Raw genomic sequence first — 21828 nt, forward strand, 5'->3', positions numbered from 1 at the left:
TTAAAATGTTAAAATCAAATCTGATATTGTTTTACCTTTTATTTGGTGTGTGGAAGGTGTGCGGAAGAGGGGGTAGTCTTATACGGCGAGTATATAACAAACTCTGTATTTTGAGTGGAAATGTTAGGGGGTCGTCTTATACGCCCAGTCATCTTATACGCCGGCAAATACGGTATATAAGATTGCTCAAGGAAAGTGCATCAAGTCAGAAGGCAGGACAGAACCCTGGAAGACAGCCACATTAACCCCAACCCGGGCATGTGCCCTGACCCGAGGACCTCTTGGTTCCTGGATTGATGCTCAATCGCTTAGCCTGCCTGTAATTATTAATGTACCTGTCAACCTCCCATCTCAAATGCTTAGAGCACCTACTACGTATCAGTTACTTTGAATTAATTGTTTTTACTTCTGTGGCGTCACTTATGTCCCCACCACATAGGGGAGGGGTGATAGTCTCCCTACTCTTACAGAAGAGGAAGTTAAAGCTAGGAGAACTTAAGGTCATATGGCTACTAAATGACCAAGTGGGGATTAGGTCCCAGTCTGTCTGACTCCAAAGCCCATTACAATCTGCTATAAGCTCCCAGGGAGCAAGCAGTGTTCTGAGTCATCATTGTACATCTCATGGGAACTCAAACAGCACTTTGCACGTAGAAGATGCTTGGTAAATATTGATTTGAACTATGACCTGACTCCCTGAATATTTTTAGTGTTCTGGCATTTTAGGGTGTGCCCAACTTTCTCTGAAGAAATCATTCAACTATGGTTAAGAAAGAAGGGAGAGAGAGAGAGAGAGAAAGGAAGGAAGAAGGAAGGAAGGAAGGAGGGAAGGAAGGAAGGAAGGAAGGGGCTCTTTACATTCAGCAAGGCATCAAATGTGCTAAGTTTACAAGGTAGACAGGAAGATGGCAAAATGAAAACAGTTTGCTTTCCTCCTCTAGGTGACTTCTTTAAATTTAATAATCCCATCAAGGGTGTTAACCATCCAACAGAATCTCCCATGCAGTCACCATAAGAGATTACCTGAAGCATGGCCAAATTCCAGCTGAAACCATTCTCTCTTCATTCTCCAGGAGCATAACATGTACGGCTGGTGGGTCGGAGAACTGAACAGCCTTGTTGGGATCGTTCCGAAGGAGTACCTCACAGCCGCCTTTGAAGTAGAAGAAAGATGAAGCCCAGGTATCCCAGCTGTTGCCAGTGAATGCGCTGGCCATGCCTTTGTTTCTCTGGGAAGGATGGGAGTTGCCAGTGAAGTAGCTTTGCTTCATCTCCAAAGGTGATGCTAATAATTCACCACTGAAAGATGATGATTCTGGAATTGTTTTTCCTAAATTAGGGGACTGTGTCGGTTATGATTAAGTTCAACTACATGTGACAGAAAAGTCAAAATAACTGATTTAATTAACATGGAAATTTATTTTTCTCTTCTGTAAAAACCCGGAGGTAAGTAATACAAGGTAACTAGGTCCCAAGTACCTTGCTTTTTTTTTGTTGTTTTTGGTTTTTTTTGTTGTTTTGTTTTTGGTTTTTTAATATATCTTTATTGATTTCAGAGAGGAAGGGAGAGGGAAATAGATAGAAACATCAATGATGAGAAAGAATCACTGATTGGCTGCCTCCTGCACATTCCCTACTGGGCATGTGCCCTTAACCAGAATCGAACCTGGTACCCTTGAGTCTGCAGGCTGACGCTCTATCCACTGAGCCAAACCATCCAGGGCTTGTTTTTTGTTTTTGCTCCACTGTGTGTGGTCAACATTCCTAAGGTTACCTTGTGGTCCAAAATGGATGTTCCAGCTCCAACTATCATGCCTGTATCCTGCCCAGCAGGAAACATAAAATAAAAGGAAAAGGGCACACCTCCTCCTTTTAAGGACACTTCACAGATGTTGCACTTACCACTTCTGCTTACATTCCTTTGGCCAGAACTTAGACACACAGACAGGAAGACAAAGCTGCAAAGAAAGCTTTATTGTGTCTAGCTTAAAAGTGGAAGATGGGTTCATTCATAAAATAAAAAGGGGAGAATGGATATTGGGGACAACTAGGAATCTGTGCCACAAGCATGGGTCTAGATCCCAGCTCACAAATCCAGGCATGGCACACACACAAAATGTTCATCATACAAGGTTATTTGTTTGTAATAACAAACCATTGGAAATAAACTAAATGTTCAATAGAGAACCAGCCAAATAACTGTAGTACATTTATAGAATCGAATACTATGCAACAGTAAAAAAGAAAAAAGAAATTCTCTGCATTGATATGAAATACATTCTAAAATATGTTGGTAAATAAAAAATAAAAAAAGTAGCAAAGAAGGGTAGGCCTAACTTACTCCACTCATGTAAAAAGGAAGTTTCCAATTGCTTATAAATGTACTAGAGGCCTGGTGCATGAAATTCATGCACCGGTAGGGTCCCCAGGCCTGGCCAGTGATCAGGACAGATCGTTGGGGTGCGGAGTCCTATATGGGAGCAAGTCCTAGATAGGGGCCAAGCCAGAACTTTGAAGAGGGCTTGTCTATACACAGCCCTGTTCCTTTTCCTGGTGCCTGTACCTAGCACTCAGATGGAGCAACTGGTGGGGTGATTGGGGCTCCCACTTGCACCCCCCTTGGCCTGGCACCACCAACTTGCCAGCCCCTGCCGCTGGTCAGGGCCTGCAGGCTGGGAGCAGCTCCTGCATTGAGCGTCTGCCCCCTGGTGGTTAGTGCATGTCATAGTGACCAGTCTTCCCACCAGTCATTCTGCCATTTGGTCTATTTGCATATTTTCCCCATTTACTACATATGTTCCCCAGAGCAAGTTCCTTGACCTTTTATGCTTCAATTTCCTCACCTTAGAAGAGGTATACTCCCTCTCACCAGGTCATTAGGACGATTCAAAGAAAAACACATGCTAATGTACTTAAAACAATGATGGGCACATAGTAGCTTCTCAATGAGGGTTAGCTGTTATTATTGCCTATCTACACACGAAATTTTGGAAAATGGGCAACTGAGCAACTAAAGAAATTTTCTTTCATGTAAATTACAGCATAGAGGGTCCTGTATGGGAGCAAGTCCTAGAGAGGGGCCAAGCCAGAACTTCGAAGAGGGCTTGTGTATACGCAGCCCCGTTCCTTTTCCTGGTGCCTGTACCTAGCACTCAGGACCTTTTATGCTTCAATTCCCTCACCTTAGAAGAGGTATACTCCCTCTCACCGGGTCACTAGGACGATTAAAAGAAAAACACATGCTAATGTACTTAAAACAATGATGGGCACATAGTAACTCCTCAATAAGGGTTAGCTGTTATTATTGCCTATCTACACAAGAAATTTTGGAAAATGGGCAACTGAACAGCCAAAGAAATTTTCTTTCATGTAAATTACAGCATAGGGAATATAGTCAATAACATCATAATAACTATGTATGGGGCAGGTGGATACTTAAAATATGGGGCGGGGGACCACTCTATAAAGCACATGGTTGTCTAACCACGATGCTGTACATCTGAAGCTAATACAGAATAATACTGAATGTGAATTGTAATTGAAAAAAGAAAATTTATCTCTGAAACTGCCTACCCAGAGCAGTCCTGCCTTCCTCACCTCTCTGACAACCATATCTTAGCCCTGCAGAAAGACATTCATTTCACACCATCCGAAGAGAGAAACCGGGGAGCACACAGGAACGTTGTCAGTGGATTCCATGTTCCTCAAAAGATCCTATGCCAGCTCTTCATTTCCAGATGTTCTGGCCCAGGAGTAAAAAACAATGAAGCCTTTTGTGTATGCGCTGTAAAAAGAGGTAAGAAAAGGGGAGGACTTAGGTCTGGGAGAAAAATAGAAAAGAGATAAAGGGCAATACTGAACTGTCCGTAAGGTCCCCTTCATTTTACACAGGGTGCTAACGGACAAGGAACCACTAGGTGGCAGCATTTGAGCAGATGAACCAAAGAGAACCAATGGCCTCCAGCTTTAGGAACCTTTGCACCAATCCCAACCTACAGGTAAGGACAATGGGCATTGTTCTAACGTGTTTAACAGAGGGAGCAAACAGGAACCCCTCTATGCCCCCTGATTGTTCCCTCCCTGGAGAACCCCTAAGGACCCAAATCTGGAAGGCTGGGAGGTTGGGAGGCTGAGGAGAGAATACCATTGTGGCACTGCTCTGACTGAGCAGGTATCTGGGCCAGGGGCAGGAGGAGGATGAAAAAGGGGCCAAGTCAAGGTAACGTCACTCTCTGCACAGTTCAAGGCTCTCTCAATAACATAGTCCTTGGCTTCCGGCATTTAAAACAAAATCCCCTTAGTGCAGTAGGTCCCTTCTATATCTGTAGACCCGAGGAAACAACCATTGGCCAAATTGCAAAGGTAGGCACCACACTTGGTCCGCTGACCCTTCTAGCTGTAAGCCTCAAGTGGAAAAAGAAATCAGATTGGCCCTGGGCGATGTAAACAAATAGACTGATTGGAAACCTGGTCCATAGACACCTGGCTGTCTCTGCCAATGCTCCAAACAGGAGAAGAGGGTGCAAGTTCGATGTGCTGATGAGACTTCCTATGGGGCTGAAGGGCATTATGTTAGGGTCAAGTTCTAAAGGACCCCTTTGGGAAACAACGGATTCCTACGGTCTTCCTGGAGATCATCCTCACCTCGAAAAACTGCTCCCCACACAGTATATCAGCCAATAGCCTCAGAAAGCAACTGGCTAATCAGGTTACCCCCTCTCTGACTCCACTAACCAAATCCCCACCTTACTGCCTGTGACTAACTGGATAACTGGGGGTGTTAGACCACTTAACTAACCACATTAAATGTAGAACAGGTTCCTTTTTCTTTTTTTTCTTTTTTAAGAATGGGTTCTTCCTAGCCACTAATTGATCTGGCATGTGAAATAGGAGAGTGTTAGAGGTGGGAGGCTTTTTTTTCTTCCTTGATTTTACGTAAAGGAGGGAAAATAAGAAAGCTCCGATCCTAAATTTAAGGAGCAAATGTGTTATCTGCCTTTTACAGATAAATAATTTACACAGAACTTACCGACATCCACTGGATAATCCGACCTGAGGCTGGTATAGTTTGGCCTGTATTGTCCAAACGAATATCTGAGAATACTAAATACTCTGAAAGCAACCTTTCCGCTACATTTCATTAAAACTACATTTTTCTAGTGGTTTTTTTTTTTCTGTCATCCATATAGCAAAATAGCATAGACACTGTTTTGCAGTTACCTCAATATTACATTTCCCCACACAATGGCCTGTTATATCTCTTAGAAGTCTGAATTTAATTCAAAACCAACTATATCTTTCCCTCTGGTGAATAAAAATGGGAAAGAGAATTCCTATTAAGTTTCATTTCCTAAACGCAGACAGTTTGATTCCATTTAAAGTGAAAGCAATGCCAAAAGGTAGGGCTGATTAGATGTCCTCCATCCTGTTTCAGATAGATATTTTTTCTAAACCTAATATGTAAGGAATCGCCTAGATTTCACATTCTCATTAACTTTATTTTTTGCACTTTAGCTTGCTCAGTTGAGCTGCCTTATTTGTAGCCAGTTAGTCTTGCCAAGTGGCAAAACTGAAGCATCTGCAAGGTGGTGACTTTGACAAAAATCACACAAAATCTGCTGTAGGAGGGGAAATGAAAGGAGAGACTATTTTTTTAAATATATTTTTATTAATTTCAGAGAGGAAGTGAGAGATAGAAACATCAATGATGAGAGAGAATCATTGACTGGCTGTCTCCTGCATGTTAGACCGAGCCCGCAATCCAGGCATGTGCCCTTGACCGGAATTGAACCTGGGACCCTTCGGTCCGCAGGCCGACGCTCTGTCCACTGAGCCAAACTGGCTAGGGCTGAAAAGACGCTTTCAATTCTCAGTCTGCTGCTTTGCTTGTTGAATCACTCATAGTCTATTGCAGTGACACACCTCCAGTGACACATTTTCAAAACCCACATTCCATGCCAGTCACTTGCGACACAATAAAGCAGTGATGTCGATGCAAAGAGCAAGATGTGGGGTGGAGGGGACGCACTCATGCCTTTAAAAAGCAGCCTGAAAAAATGGAGTTGAAGCAAAGCAGACATGAAAAAGCAAAGAAACCAAAGTATGTTATTTTCTGTTCTTCCTTGCATCTTAAGAACAAACACTCAGATGTCAGGGACAGAGGTGCTTTAATCTTTGGCCAAAAAGCTCTCCGGCAGGTCTCCCCACCAGGAGTGGTGCTGGTTTGCCAATGCCCAGAGCACCAGCAAAATCGGCGGGGCTGACTTTAGAAAAAGCAGCCACTACACAGAGGATTATTCCTGCTACACAGCTCAGTGACTCAAACTAATTTTCTAGTTTGTGGATTACCATCGTCCCTTGCTCCTCCTCTCCCTTCCCCTCATGTCCAGTCATTTCATTTCCCATTTGAATTTACAGAAATTGGGTAGAGAGTTTGAAACTAAAAAGAGATTTTTTTCTTCTTCGAGGGATTTGAATGATTCTCCCTATTTCCCTATCAAAAACTAACTGTTCAGAAAACATGGTGGGTTTTTTCTTTTTTCATTAAAATAAACCAATGACCATTCTTTTGCAACCCTTTGGAATTCAATTAATACATTTTTAAGATATAGCCCATTTTGTGCAAAAATCATATATATATATATATGTATATATATATATTCTCCAAAAAAACCTATTGTATTAGATGAAAGTGAGGTACAATTAGTAGGATGACCATATAATTTATTTTCCAAACAGACACTTTGCAGTGGTTCTCAACCTTCTGGCCCTTTCAATACAGTTCCTCATGTTGGGACCCAACCATAAAATGATTTTCGTTGCTACTTCATAACCATCATGTTGCTACTGTTATGAATCGTCATGTAAATATCTGATATGCAGGATGGTCTTAGGCGACCCCTGTGAAAGGGTCGTTCGACCACCAAAGGGGTCGCGACCCACAGGTTGAGAACCACTGCTTTGGAGACTGAAAGGGAGTTATTCATAATGACGCCAAGAGCTCAGTTGTAAACCAGGACGAGGGATCACCCTAAAAATAAGGCAAAATGAGTTGCCCAGGCACCAGGGGAGTGGGTGTAGATAGATGACCTGGCTCTCCTGGTACGGTGTCCCTTCTAACGAAGTCCTCTCCTCTGCAGGCCTGGTATCTAGGCAAACCCTGCCAACTAGGCTTTCTTTGCCTGGCGCCAGGCAGTTCTGAGAGGCCTGGTGTCTCTAGCTGCTTTGGGGCTGGCTGGCTGGCTGGCTGGCAGCAGCTGTGTGTGTTCAATTCCCTCCTGGGGCCCCATCACACCCACCACCTCTCCACCGGGCAGAGTGCCACTGAGGGGAGCCTTCTTGTGGCGCTGAGCAATAATGTGCCACTTCCTGGCCTCCTGTGATGAGAGTAAGTGCTGAGAGGCTTCTAGTGCTGGTCCTCCACAAGGGCATCTGGCCCCACGGCAGACACTCTTAACCGGATGGTGAGCAGCCGGCCACCTTTTATCCCCCACAGCTGATCCTGGAGCAGAAAGCACACTTCAAACACTTCCCTTTCCCCCACCATCAGACACTTGTCCAGCACTGTGCTGCCTTGAGTCACCAAGGGGCACACGCACACCACCACATCTACTGGAAGCTCCTACAGTAAGCACCCTCGCTGGGCCTGTCGCTAATATATCCCCACCTCCGGAAAAGCATTACATTATGTTCCCTTTTTTCCCCCATTGACTCCCTCCAGCCTGTCCCCCCCATCCCCAGGCCTTCAGCACCCTATTATCCGTGTCCATGGGTTATGCATATATGCATATAAGGTTTTTGGTTGATTACCGCCCACCCACCCATCCTTCCCTCTGAGATTTGACAGTCTGTTCCATACCTGGCAGTCATTTCTTTTTTAAAAATATATATTTTATTGATTTTTTTTTTAGAGAGAGAGAGGAAGGGAGAGGAATAGAGATAGAAACATCGATGAGAAGAAACATCATCCATCGGCTGCCTCCGGCTGCCCCTGACAGTGGATCAAGCCCACAACCTAGGCATGTGCCCCAACCAGATTCGAACCCGTGGCCTCTTGGTGCTGAGCTACACTGGCCGGGCTTGGCGATCATTTTTTTTAAACATTTCCAAGGCAATGCTGTGGAAGTTTTGGGGGGCAGAGAGGGCAAACCTTGGAGCTTATTGCTTCACTCTGTTAGTGCAGGGTTCGACCTGGCACAATTGACATTTTGAGCCAGATAATTTTATGTGTTGGGGGCACTGTAGCACCCCTGGTCTCTAGACACTAGATACAAGTAGTACTCCCCCCCCCCACCCCACCCCCAGTTCTGACAAACAAAAATGTCCCCTGGAAACCAAATCACCCCTGGTTGAGAACCATGGTCTCGGGGCATTTGGGTGTACTGAGGACCAAGCACAGAGAAACTGCCCTGCCTTTCAGAAGATTGTGCTTGTGATAGGCAGCAGCTTACAGCTAGGCTGGGAAGACAGAGGCCGCAGGCCATGAATTCCTCGGGGTTTAAGAACCACCAGCGAGCTTCTATGCACCACAGACACCTCTGAGACTCGCTGGCCTGGACCCCTGCAGATTCGCACTACAAAAATGATGTTTTCTAATGAATACGCCCATACATGCTGGTTTAGAGCTGCAGTACACCGACTCTCTCAGCAGCTCTGTGTACTGGCCGTTTCCTTTCCAGTGGCAGAAATCCCTGAAACTCTTGGTCAGGACCAGATGAGATGCTGTGTACGGTCCTTCAGAGCGAGAAAGACGGGTTCATAGGAACAAGCGCGGAAGACGGCTGCAGCTCTGGGCGACAGCTCTGCTTCCCCGGCCTGGCAGAGTGGGCGGGTGCCGCGCTCGCCACAGTCCTCCCCCCTCTCCTTGTGATTCTGGCTCTTCGTGTTAGTTTAGGGGAAAGTTTTCTCCTACAAAATGACTCCCATGAGCTGTCAAGAGCCAAAAGCACAACCACAACACAACCAAAACCCACTGCCTCCTCAGGAGGCCGAGATAAGATGGGGGGTCCGGTGCCTTTGTTGTCTGCGCCCGCACAGGCCAGACAGGAGGCCATCGCTGGCCCCGCTGCCAGCCAGAGCCCTGTCGAAGCTGCCTCCCGCGGGCCCTGAATCTGAGGCACCTGGAAGGGTTATTAGCAGGATTGGAACTCATCCCTCTGCTGGGACTAGATCATAATTACAGTAATTTTCTAACAGAGCTCAGCAGTAGGACTGTTTAATCAGCATCTGACTCCCTTGTGCTCCCAGCCCTCATCACTCAAGGAGAGGGGTGGGATGGCTCTTAAAGAGACAGTGCTCGCCTTTCAGCATTTGGAACAGATGTGCCCTAATTGGTAGAATATATCTAAGTCTCGTACGGGCAGGTTGCACTGTCTCCAACAAACCGCCCCGGGCTCTCACTCTCCTGGGCCTTCTGCGAGGGACCGGGTGGGGATGTCAGGAGGCCTGGCTTCCCACGCCAACATGGCCACCAGGGCGGGGACATACACAGGGCCAGAGCACTCGTGGAAGGACCTAAACTAACTGCCCCTGCCCTAGCTGGTTTGGCTCAGTGGATAAGAGTGTTGGCCCACGGACTGAAGGGTCCTGGGTTCGAGTCCAGTCAAGAGCAATGTACCTCGGTTGCAGGCTCGATCCCCAGCCTGGTCAGGGCTCATGTGGGAGGCAACCAATTGATGTCTCTCTCACATCGATGTTTCTCTCTCTGTGTGTCTCTCTCCCTCCCTTCCACTCTCTCTAAAAATCGATGGGAAAATATCCTCGGGTGAGAATTAACAAAAAAAAAAATTTTCAAAAAGACTGCCCCATTCCAAACCTATGGTATGAAGAAAAAGTGACCGGCTGAAGGGACAGGAAGGAGGGACTCGACGGCCACAGATAGTAATTGTGGCTGGTGGCTCCCCATAACCCAAAGATTACAGCAGCATCTCATGTTCCTGCCCTTCCAGGGGGAAATCCTTAAAGACTTTCAGGTGACCCCCTAACTCTCACTCTGGCTTTACCATCTCTCCCTGCTGACTGTTCAGGCCTCCCTTTCCCTGCTATGCAAGCACCTTGTTTTTCCTCTGCGTGTGGAAGTGAACCGGGTCTCCCTTAATGAAAAGGAAGTAAAATTATTCACTCTGTTCATGGAGTCAGGAGCACTGTCTCCTAAAAAGTGTGGCTCTTGTTGTTCTTCTGAGTATAAATTGTCCATATTTATTGTATCTTGAGATTTGAAGATCCAGCACTCCAGTTCCAAAGCCAGCCATGACTAAGGCGGAACTGATTTTACCCAAGTTATTGCTCTAAGACAGTGGTTCTCAACCTGTGGGTCGCGACCCCTTTGGGGGTCGAACGACCCTTTCACAGGAGTCGCCTAAGACCATCGGAAAACACATATATAATTACATATTGGTTTTGTGATTAGTCACTATGCTTTAATTATGTTCAATTTGTAACAATGAAAACACATTCTGCGTATCAGATTTTTACGATTCATAACAGTAGCAACATTACAGTGATGAAGTAGCAACGAAAATAATTTTATGGTTGGGGGTCACCACCACATGAGGAACTGTATGAAAGGAAGGTTGAGAACCGCTGCTCTAAGATGTTAGGACTGGCTCCTGCTGCCCTGCTGGAAGCCAGATGTGTGCGTGCGTACTTGGGCTTCCCGGCAGTTCCTGAAACAGCTCCTTAGAAGAGCTGAGGCAGGGAGTAGGTGAGAGATAAGATGGGTGGGGGCTTCCATATCGGTTAAGGAAACCCTCGGGAAGGAAGGTACAGTGGTTAGAACAGGAACAGGGACACTCATCTACAGTTCAAAGGATTACCTTGAGCTGGGCAACGTGTCCTCTACAAAGCCGGTCCCTGAGGGCAGAGGGCCACCCGGAAGGGGTGGCTTAGGATCACTGCCCCAGCTCGACTGAGGGAGTCACTATCTCACACGACAGTGATTATCTGCTTGGCTTTAGCCGAGTCTCAGCTGGCTGCTCACACACAAACCCACAGACGCCACTCCAGCCGACTGAATGCTCCTGCTGCCTCCGAGAGGCAGGCCGGGAGCGGGTGTTTCCGTTTCTACCTCCAATCCCACCTTGCTTCCTCCAGGCCCACTGTCCTCCTCACCGGTAGGTGTTAAGAATATTCAGCAAGAGCTAAGGCATATAAACAAATTCACAAACTTCATGTCAAAAAGTCACAATCACCTCCCAGGCAAAGCTACCAGAGAGGGTACGAGTTGCCTAGGACTTGGTGTGGATCGAAGGCCTTAGCAGTCAGAAAACAGAACCGCGGAGGAGCTCTGATTTCTAAGAGCAACTGAAAAGAGAAGGGTGGTTTTTTTCTCTTAGTCATGGTGGTTTAAGATTAAAAAAAAAAATCAAGGGGAAACACCTTGTCTTATAGAGCTTGGAAAAGACCTCTCACATGAATATATTCTACCATCATTTAAAAACATATCTTTTTATTTTTTCTAAAAGGGAAAGCTTTTTTAAAAATATATATATTTTATTGATGTTAGAGAGGAAGGGAGAGGGACAGATAGAAACATCAATGATGAGAGATAATCATTGATTGGCTGCCTCCTGCACACCCTCTACTGGGGATCGAGCCCACAACCCAGGCATGTGCCCTTGGCCAGAATCAAACCTGGGACCCTTCAGTCCACAGGCTGACACTCTATCCACTGAGCCAAACCAGCTAGGGCTAACAACATATTTTTAAAAACCATGCTCAGCTCAACTCAAACGTTTCCTCAGCTAGAAAATGAGTACAATACTTGCTCTTCCCTCCTCACTGGGCACCAAGGTCAAAAATGATGTATGTGAAACTTAGGATTTTCATACAAGAGAACCTCCGTCCCCCTCCACCCTCCTACACACATTTCCTTCCACCAAACCAAACCAAACCCACGAGCTTGGGATCACTCATCCTGCGTAACTGATGACTGGACTCGGCCCATGGAAGTAGCTGTTGGAAGAATGGTGACTACATCAGGCATAGAACCTACCTCAATCCTGAATTCTAACAAAAAAATTCTTTCTTTCTACAAAACAGCTCAGTAGGCCACAGAGGTCACCTGCCGTGGGAACTAGCCCTGACTACACACAGGGACAGAAGACACCACGATAAGGCACATGGCATTGCCCGGATGAAGGAGGAAATCCATGTTTGCTGTTTTTCTGCTAACTGCAGGCCTGTATTATTAGAAAACTTTTCCGTTCTTAGCACGTCTCCTTCCATGGCCTACACTCAACTCTGCACCAGACAGTGAGGGGATGGTGCGTGGCCTTAGATTAACTGAGATGCTGTTATATACACTGCTGTTAATGGATCATTAAAAAAGCCAGGAGTCAGAAAAATTGCATTCGTGTCTTTGAATGGCTCCTGCTGTCCCAGCAGCCTATCCTGCTGGCAGAACTGGCTGCTGAGCACCAACTCCAGACGAAAAGGAGCGAACAGAAGAAGGCCAGCCCAGCTTGCTGTGTTTTGGCTGAGTAGGGAATTGACACAGACCACCTCCGGCTCCTGTCTGGAAGTTTGGAGATCAGAGAGCTTCAGGCACAGCTGGGCTCACAGCTGCACCATTTGGAGCATTGGACTCATTAATATTCATGAGTCATCCCCACCAATCGGCAGAACGGATGCCATTAGCTTAGCATCTGTCGGGTTTTTGTGAGGGTTGTGTATGGAGTTTTTTTTTCCCTTTTTAAATGAACTTCTTTTGACATTTTGGATTTGCCTCTGTAGGTTTTCTCTACTCGCCTGGCTCTGCTGCATCATATAACGGAGAGACTCAGGGGAGGCGGGCAGGAAAGAGAGATGAGTCCCAGCCAGGGCTTTGCATCTGCCTGTTGACAAACTTTATTTCTCTTGCAGCACCTGGCACCTCAGACAGGCTTCGAGGATGGAAGCAGCATCAGGTAAATTATACCTAACAAGGTTCATGCCCATACCTGCGAGAAGAGCTGGATCCCGGCTCTCTGGAAGACGGTCCTCCCTCCAGGAGTGAACTGGAGCTGCACTCACAATGCAGGAGCTGCAGTGCACAGCTCTGAACCATTATTTCCACGCTGATAAATTCATGATTTATGAAAGTAACTAGTGCCAGCCTTCATTCCCTCCTTCTCTGCTACAGCTTGTTAGACACAAATTGCAACAACAGTCTTAAATAGTTGAATTTTATTTCAGGCCAAAGCCCCTCAACTCTGAACTAAATGCCATGACAGTCCCACAGCACAGGCTGGTAAGAGAGCGCAGAGGGATGGCCAGGAAGGAGGAGAGGGCGAGAGGAACCACACACAAACCCAGAGCAATGCCGAAAGCCAGCGGCACAATCCCCTGCCAGCTCCGGCTCTCAGAGAGGAATTATGGCAGCGGGAGGGCGGAATGCCTCATTGTCTGAAGGGAGGCGCGCTGTTCCTCATCTCCGTCCCTAGAGCCCTCTCTCCGGAAAGAAACAAAGCCCTGGCCCCCCCTGGACTGCACCTATGGCCGCCCTGCGACACAGCAGAGGGACCCTGTAGTGGCGGAAGCCCCGGGAGGCGGGAGCTGTTACTAAGGGGGAAAAGGGGTTTCAAAAAAAGAAAGGAGCTCATTCTATCCTGCAGAAAAGATGCTCACATCTCTGCTTTATAACCAGAAGAGACAGTGGCAGCCCGGGACAGCCTTTTCCCAAACAAAGCTCCCTGAGCTGTTTGCCCTTCCTCAGCTGCGAACAGCCACTTCTCTTCTGTGGTGGCCGTGACCTATTTTGTGGGACTCAGGCCCCACACAGCCAGGCTGAGTGAGGTCTTGGAATATACAGGAAACCCTAGCGACAGGGGTCACAGCACCATTCCGTTCAGTGGTGTTAGTGGAGGAAAAGCAAGGAGGTGGGAGAATAAATACCCACCACCCTGTCCATGCAAGGAGGTAGGCAAGCGGCCAGCCTCCCAGAATCAAAGTGCTGCAGCCAAACAGAGCCAGTGGGAATACATCTACACAAGCATTTCCGCCGGGACAATATTCAGTATGGCAGCTTAAACTCGGCCACTTACAGGTCCCCCAAACCGGTAACCTGAGGCAGTGCTCAGGGGCCCATTAACAAACATCTACCGAAACTCAGCTCCCAAGGGAGGAAACATGGGACTCTATTCAAAACCAACAGCCCCTGGATCTTATGCTTAATTTATAAACATCTGCATACTGTTTATTCCTGTGGAGGAAGTTGAAGGAGTTGTCGTGGCCAACCTCTATGCAACCAACCTGAGCAGAGGCAACTGTAAAACACTAAGCAGCCCAACCTCCCCAACTGCCCTAGGTCCATCCAATCCCAGCCAAGTGCCTGCATCCCTTTGCCTGCATCTTCTCTGTCCACTTCAGGGCAGAACCCAGGGCTCAGACCGGAACTCACTTTTCTAAAACTGTTTCTAACTGACTAGGATCCAAAGGTAGAGCATGGTCCCCCCCCAAAGACCTCCTCACAGGCTGCGGAGCACAGCGTCCTTCATCAGGTCTTGCAGAATCACAGCATGATGGCGAGGTAGCGGGAAGGAGAGGGGGGCTTTCCCAGGAAGGAGCCTCAGAGTCAACAACAGGAGCCCACACCTCAAAACGGTCCTTTTCTTCCTCAGGAGGCGTGGAGGGAGAACTACTCCTGCCCGATCTTGGGAAAAAGCAGCAACTGGAAGAGTGGGAAAGGGAACAGAGGGACAGATAAACAGAATGAATGGATAAACACAAGTGAAGACAAACAAAAGAATGGATTATTCGTCAGCCACAAAAAGGAATTAAGTACTGATACACACTACAAAATGGATGCACCTTGAAAATATACTAAAGAAAAGGATCCGTTTGTATGAAATGTCCAGAATAGGTCAATCCAGAGACACAGAAAGTAGGTGAGTAGTTGCCAGGAACTAAGGGTTGGGGAAAATGGGGAGTCATGCTAATGGGTACAAGGTTTCTATTGGGGTGATGAAAATGTTCTAAAATTAATTATGGTGATTAATAGTTGCACAACTTTGTGAATGAACAAAAATAACTGAATTGTACACTAAAATGGTGAAATTTATGGAATGTGAATTATTTCTCAATAAATAATTTTAAGGGCAGGGGGAGATAAAGGACATAAGAAAGCCTTCTCTTCTTTCTCCCCAGGTTTCTAGGAGAGAGCCTGCTACCCAGGGATGGGTACCACCATCCCTTGGCTGGAGTAAGAGAACCGCACAGGAGCAGGAGAAGGTCTCCTCTGAAAGACTACCAATGCTTTGACTTCACTTCCTCTATCAAATGGACACCTCACTGACCCAGGTCACAGTAATCCTAGCTCCCCACGTCTCAGAAAAGAGAGCTTTAGTTACCTCTTAGGCTGGTCTCCCTTAGCCAAGTGAGAAGCGCCCTGCCTCTCTTCCTGGGCCCAGCCGCAGTTTGACATAGCGTAGCGAAGAATGGCGTCAGACACGGTCGTGCGGCTCTGGCCCCGGACACAGGCTTCTATCTCGGGCACCGAGAGCTGGCTTTGCAGGAAGAGGTGTAACTGGCTGTCTGACAGGAGGACAACACTCTGCAGGACCCTGGGGCAAACACAGGCAGGACAGCACGCGCATCACCCCAAGCTCTGTTCTCCCCAACCCCACCGTCTCCTTTTTTTTGTAAATGTCTTTTTAGTGATTTCAGAGAGGAAGGGAGAGGGAAAGGGAGAGAGAGATAGAGACAACAATGATGACAGAGAATCACTGATCGGCTGCCTCCTGCACGCCCCACCCTGGGATCAAGCCTGCAACCTGGGCATGTGCCCTGACTGGGAATCGAACCGTGACCTCCTGGTTTATAAGTCGACGCTCAACCACTGAGCCACGCCGGCCAGGCCCCAACCTCATCTTCTGAAGACTCTGGCTTGAGTGAGCACGAAGAGTACAAGGAAAGGGTCTACCCCCCAATGTATGCTCAATGCGCCACCCTGCCTGTCACCTTCCCCCGTCCCTGCCCCTACCTCAGAAGGCAAGCGCTAGCCAGCCATGTTCACTCACTTTTCGAGGAAGTGCTGCAGACCTTGTCGTCGCTTCTCAATGAACTCATCTGAGCTGCCAAAGAAGGTTGACTTCCCAGGAAGTTCCGGTACAGGCCTGTGGAGTCGCATAATGTAACACTCAAGGTAAGTGCAACATGCAGGACAGTCATATCAGCCCTGATCAAGGACTTCCCCTAAAAAGAGGCACAAATCACTACAGATAGCTTTTAATAAGGTGGCAAGGGTGGGAAGCTAACAACGACTCACTGCATCCCATGTTTCAAGCACTACGCTAAATGTTTCACAAACCTTATTTCACTAATCCCTCCAAACTCTGTGAGGAAGATATTAGTGTTCTCATTTTACTAGCAAGGAAAAGAATCAGAGCAGCTGAGAAAATTTCCCGGTGCCACACAGTTAATAAGCAGTGGAGCTGGTATTTGAACCAAATCTATAGCTTCAAAACTCCACGCTACTGCCCAGCCTGTGTTGCTCAACCAGGTCAGGGCACATGCCTGGGTTGCAGGCTCAATCCCCAGTAGGGGGCGTGCAGGAAGCAGCCAATCTATGCTTCACTCTCCCATCAATGTTTCTCTTGCCCTCCCCTTTCCTCTTCCTAAAAATCAATAAAAAATAAGATTTTAAAATATTTAAAACAGCCCTCACCGGTTTGGCTCAATGGATAGAGCTTCGGCCCATGGACGAAAGGTTCCCAGGTTCAATTCCAGTCAAGGGCACATACCTTGGTTGCAGGCTCGATCCCTAGCTCAGATCCCCAGCCCCGGTCAGATGCGTGCCAGGAAGGAGGCAACTAACCCATGGGTTTCTATCACACTGATGTCTCTCTCTCTGCCTCTCTGCTTCCCTTCCACTCTCTCTAAAAAAAAAATCAATAGAAAAACATCCTTGGGTGAGGATTAACAACAAAAACCAGCAAGGCTAGAGATGCCCAACTTTTCAGGGGGATTTCCAACTGGCTTATGAAGGCCTGACCCATGACAATGGCCTCATCAGTCCCACATGTTAATTAACTGGCTAGGTCATCAACAGGCCATCCGTCACCAGAGCATTCAGTGACCATTCTGTGGTGGAATCACTATTCTAAATTGTCTCCAGTTTTTAGATTTATTTGGGAGGTATAGGGGAGGAGTGAACAATACTTTCTTAAGGCTCTCAGTCTGTTGAAAAGATCTTTGCACATACACACACACACACATATCACAATTTTTACAAGTCAAATGGACAGGATCACCACCTGTCAAGTAAGTCCAGATGCTAAAAAGTTTCTGATAACCAGTGATAGGCACATTTAAAATGCTAGCAGAACATGTGTTTAGCCCTAGACTAATACATACAAAAAAAGAAAAATATTTTTTACATTTCTATGGCACTCTTAGGTCAAAAAAACTAGAACTAAGAACTCTGTTCTTTACATTTTTCACTAATTGGAAAACATAATTTAAGAACAGATTTCTCAGTTTCCTTGGCCTGGCATGTCGCCACGTTTTCCTCACTGTAAACTGGAATCCCCAAGTAAGCACCTAAAAAGCCAGTCTCAGACCCAAGAGGGAAGCAAGAGCAGACTCACACTAAACCAGCGTTTCTCTGTAGCTGCTTCCGCAGCCACACGAACTCACGGTAGCGGCGACGCACACAGGATGTCTTGGCAGTGAAGGCCTTGCTGTTGGTCTACAGGAGAAAGTACATGACGAGGATTTAGTGGGAAAAGACCAGGATCACATAACTCCCCGTCATCGCTCTCACTGAGGATCTAAGCCACCAGGCCACCGTCCTGACCAGGGCCTCCAACTAGAGCAAGAGGCCACCAGGCAGCCTGCAGCCAACTCTCAGGCATCCCTGAGCTCTTCGTCCTCTCCTCCCCCCTTTCCTTCTGTCTCGGGCCTGGCAAAAACACCCACAAACAGGGTCTGTCTCAGCACTATCCGGCAGCCCTGGCGAACGTTGATCCCAATACAGAAGTTTGGTGCACTTACGTGGAGGAAGATCTTATAATCTACGTAGGAGTTCCAGGAGCCCTCATTCTGCACACGGGGGTCCTGGACACGCACAGTGATCACCTCCTGGAGGCAAAGAATGAGCCTTCAGCTTCGGCTCAACCACACAGCACGGCAGCTTTGACAACTCAGGTTGCCAGATTTTTTCCAAACAGACAGCACCAACTTTCATTCATTTGTTCATTTACTCATTGAATTCAAGAAATATTTATTGACCGATTGTGTGTCAGGCACTTTTCTAAGACACTGAGGGTAGAACATGAACAAGAGACAAAAATTCTTGCCCTCGTGTAGCTTACATTCTAGTGCAGTCTAAGAAATGGGAAAGTCAGTGAAAATGGAACCTCATTTCCCAGAAATGGCTTTAGTATTGCTTTCCCTCTCCTGGTTTTATTCTGAGCTCATCAGAACCACCTAGGTATTACCGTCAGAAAGGTACCAGGAAGCAATGATTTGCCCCTTTTCCCAAATCCCCTCCAACGTTTGCCCACCTGTTCTGTGGAGACCACACGCTTACCTCCTGCTCTTGGTTCTCCAGCATCCTACATCAAAAGCCCATTGCAAGAAAACATCTGAGGAGATGCAAATGACAAGGGGACAATCATGGTTAGTGTGCTTCTATTCTTATCACTCTCTACCAGGGAAAAACCTGAAAAACTTTAATCGACCCTCCTGGGGAAAACCAGGCACCTTTTCTCATTCTAATGTAAAACTTAAGAGGAAGCAAAAAAAAAAAAATTCACCACATTACCTCTATGACCGCGACAAGCCCTGGGGGATTTGCCTCCCTTTTGAAACCATGGCCAAACCCTTACGTAGGCCACCTCTAGCCAAAGCATGTTTGGGCCTGTGCAGTGTTCGCCTCAAGCAACACGATTCCATGGCAGACCCTTTCTGCCTGAAGACTGCAGGCAAAAGGCGGTGTCTTGTGGGGGCACACGGCACAGCTGTGCGAGCGAGCCTAACATCGCCCCCTCCTGGCTGCTCAGAGACAGCCAAACCCCACCACACAGCAGTGCTAAACCACAGTCACCTCCCCGGAGACGAGGCAGCGCTGGAGAGCAAGGGGGGCACCGGAATGGGTTGCCCAGTGCTGATCTTCCCTTATCTAATCTGTTCTCCAGAACCCAAGCCAATGGTTCTAATTATCTCCTTGCTGGACGCGTACCTCTGCCCAAACACCCCACAGCTGCACAGGGCGACGCAGGACGTTTTCACTCCTTTGTAAAGATTCATTAAAGCCTAAGCTGCCGATTCCCCCACTGTGGCAGTTTGCATGTGCAGCGACGTCGCCCACTCCGACAAGGGGACCATGAAGGTTGCAGCACAGGGTTACTCAAGTCCAAAGGGGCCCATGGTGTCACCTTCTGTTAAAATACAGCACTAATCTTATTACTCCTAGAACCACTCCAACAGCATCCACCCCTGGCTGCCACCTGCGCCCCCTTCTCCTCTCTTAAGAGCGGAACAATAAGGTTTAATTTCCCTTTTCAATTTACCTTGAAATGAAAACTGACTTCAGCCAATACGTACTGCCAACAAATGATCCCGGCTGGCTCCGGGGAAAACAAGTCTATCTCTAAGATCCCCCACTCCCCCCCCCCCCCTCCCCATAAAAGCCTGTCCCCAAACGCCCCCCCCCCCCCCCCCCCATTCCCATTCGCACCCACTCGTTTTTACATTCCCACAATTAATTTTAAACACATTCCCTTATTAGTTCTGCCTTACCATTAGGAGAGTGTGTAATGAGTTTCCTTCTATCTTATGTTTTGCTAACACAAGGCAAATGTTTCAGGAGAAGGGAAACTCATTTACACCATAAAATGTGCAGAGCAAACAGCTTTTCCAATTCTTCCCAGTATACCAGGTCTCTCCACACACAGACACTGCACTGAGACAACACTGCATGGTGTGTGACAAAGTTGGGCTACACCATCGAGCCACCCGAAGGTTTTATGATGGCAATACCATCTTAAACAGTATTCTTGCTGGCAATCTGCTTTTTCATCGGATGCAGGCACCACTGCAAAGGGGTCCTGAACATAAAGGTAGGTGATGCCAATGCCAAAACAACTGATGTGCAAACTCTCGATGTAGGTAGTCAAATGCCCGTGACCAAAAAAGGCCAACTCACTGTGAACAATTAATCTCCTCCGATTTAAAAATATTTCTCTTTTCTTTTCTTTTCAGGCGTTTGGCAAACTGCCAGCATAGGAGCAGAGTTAAAAGATTCTGAAATGTCTTTTCACGAAAGTAACAACAGGAAAGACAATGCCAAGGAAATCATAGCCACCCACAAGCTCGGTGGAGCTCAAACGCGTTGAAAGGTTTGCCAAATGAAGGACTATAATTGAGTAACTAAACGGTCAGCACTCTCGGACTCAAGAAGAGTTGCCTAAGGAAGAGTTTGCACCACCTCCATGTGCAAGTTCCTCTCCCTTCCTTTGGGGCTAATACCAGTTAGAAACAAATAGCTGTTAACTGGCTTTTAAACAAATCCTAGGACCCCAAAGAAGCTGTGTGCTTGAATCTAAAATGAGAAGGGCACTAAGAAAGTTTCCAATGTAACTTTCCTTAAAAACACACTGGAACAAATACAAAAACCCAGACGTCAAGTAGTAACTTCCATTCTCCATTAGCTTCCTCCTCATAACGCCACTCCTCAGAAGGAGATGAAGTTCAGTTCTTTGGAGCGGAAAAGGGAAGTGAACTTTAACTCTATAATCTGGGAGATGGATCCCTGTCACCCAAATAAGAATAGAGTCCGCGATTATCTCAGCTCCTTACGCAACTCAGTGCTAACTCCATTTCTTGGGTCCATTCAATCCCATCTGAAGTTTCCTCTACTTTCTCCACCTGAACCAGCCCCAAGAACTCCAGCCACAACCCAGCTTTTTGCGGTTTACAAAAGTAGATTCTTTGTAAAGCTTTCCAGTGTCATAACAATTCAAGGCTTTAGTTCCACCATTTTCCCGCCCATTTAAACGACTTCAAGAGACAGGTTAAAAAAAAAACACAAAACCAAACCGGTGGTAAAACTATACTGAGCCACGGAGACTTCCATCCCTTCTAACTCATTCTGGAGCCAGCTGGCAACTCAAAAAGCTCTTCTTCCTGAACACCCACCCGCAGGTGGTGGAAGAAGCCTCCCGTGTGTTCTCACCAACCAGCCGCGCTCCATTCTTCTGTCCCTCTGTCATTTGCCGATCCTTCCACTTCGGAGGTAAGTCACAGAGACGACCACAAGCTAAAACACTTGCCAATACCCATAGGCCTAACCGTTTGGGTAAATGTCCCCAAACCTGTTTACTCCAGTCACACACACACACACACACACACACACACACACACACACACCTTCATTCTTAACACCTAGGAGCAAAGAAAGGGCCACATAGTCGTTCTCCTTTGCCTATTGAGCTTGCAGAGTGGGAAGGAAAGATGCTTTAAACTTCTGTACAAATGAACAGAAGGCCCTGGTGGGCTAGCTCAGTTGGTTACCTGATATGCCAAGGTTTCGGGTTCCATCCCAGGGTCAGGGCACATACAAGAAGCAACCAGTGAATGTGTACGTAAGTAGAACAAAGTGATGTCTCTCGCTCTCGCTCTCGCTCTCTCTCTCTCTCTAATCAATAATAACAATGACGACAACAACAACAATAATAAATGGAAAAGCTGGGTTTCCTCCCCGGGATCCCGAGCAAGTACAGCCTTTATGCAGGAGGTGAGACAGTCCTAGGAAGTCCAGCGAGGTCCCCATCCCAGCGCCACTGCTGCCGCTTACGCCCGCAGCCCTCACCGGAGCAGGACCTGCCTCCCCGCACGCCCACCGCCCCC

At 47.1% G+C, this 21828-nt stretch overlaps 2 protein-coding genes across 4 annotated transcripts in view; one reads left to right on the plus strand and one right to left on the minus strand.

The window, feature by feature from the left end:
• The window catches only part of SKAP1 (src kinase associated phosphoprotein 1), a 261116-nt gene extending 259646 nt beyond the window's left edge, over positions 1-1470 (plus strand). The window contains exon 13 of the mRNA XM_006774412.2: positions 1074-1470. Coding sequence (XP_006774475.1) covers positions 1074-1175 — 102 coding nt within the window. The 3' untranslated portion in view covers positions 1176-1470. The remainder of the gene's footprint in view (positions 1-1073) is intronic.
• A 4315-nt stretch (positions 1471-5785) lies between these two features.
• Positions 5786-19540, minus strand: SNX11 (sorting nexin 11). 3 transcript variants are annotated; one of them, XM_015570869.1, is made up of 7 exons: positions 18509-19538; positions 17971-18057; positions 17565-17665; positions 15996-16091; positions 15327-15539; positions 14572-14647; positions 5786-6048 (listed from the first exon to the last, which is right to left on the minus strand). In XM_015570869.1, exons 1-7 carry the CDS (start codon positions 18530-18532, stop codon positions 6037-6039), a joined length of 609 nt encoding a protein of 202 aa, XP_015426355.1. In that variant the 5' UTR covers positions 18533-19538; the 3' UTR covers positions 5786-6036. The 3 variants fall into 3 exon arrangements, with proteins under 3 accessions (XP_015426355.1, XP_006774319.2, XP_015426354.1); XM_006774256.2 differs by lacking the exon at positions 5786-6048 and having other exon boundaries at positions 12817-14647; XM_015570868.1 differs by lacking the exons at positions 5786-6048; positions 17971-18057 and having other exon boundaries at positions 12817-14647; positions 18509-19540.
• Between the last annotated feature and the right edge of the window lie 2288 nt (positions 19541-21828).

The sequence above is a fragment of the Myotis davidii genome, unplaced genomic scaffold (genome assembly GCF_000327345.1).
Source record: "Myotis davidii unplaced genomic scaffold, ASM32734v1 scaffold327, whole genome shotgun sequence".
In the NCBI taxonomy this organism is placed as follows: domain Eukaryota; kingdom Metazoa; phylum Chordata; class Mammalia; order Chiroptera; family Vespertilionidae; genus Myotis; species Myotis davidii.

Bases quoted from the DNA above. Each gene is read 5' to 3' on its own strand.
- SNX11 (XM_006774256.2), bottom strand. From the start codon at position 18,532: ATGCTGGAGAACCAAGAGCAGGAG. The intron at 18,058-18,508 runs GTAAGCGTGTGG...CTTTGCCTCCAG, and splicing joins TGGAGAACCAAGAGCAGGAG to GAGGTGATCACTGTGCGTGT. The intron at 16,092-17,564 runs GTGAGTCTGCTC...GCGACTCCACAG, and splicing joins CAGAGAAACGCTGGTTTAGT to GCCTGTACCGGAACTTCCTG.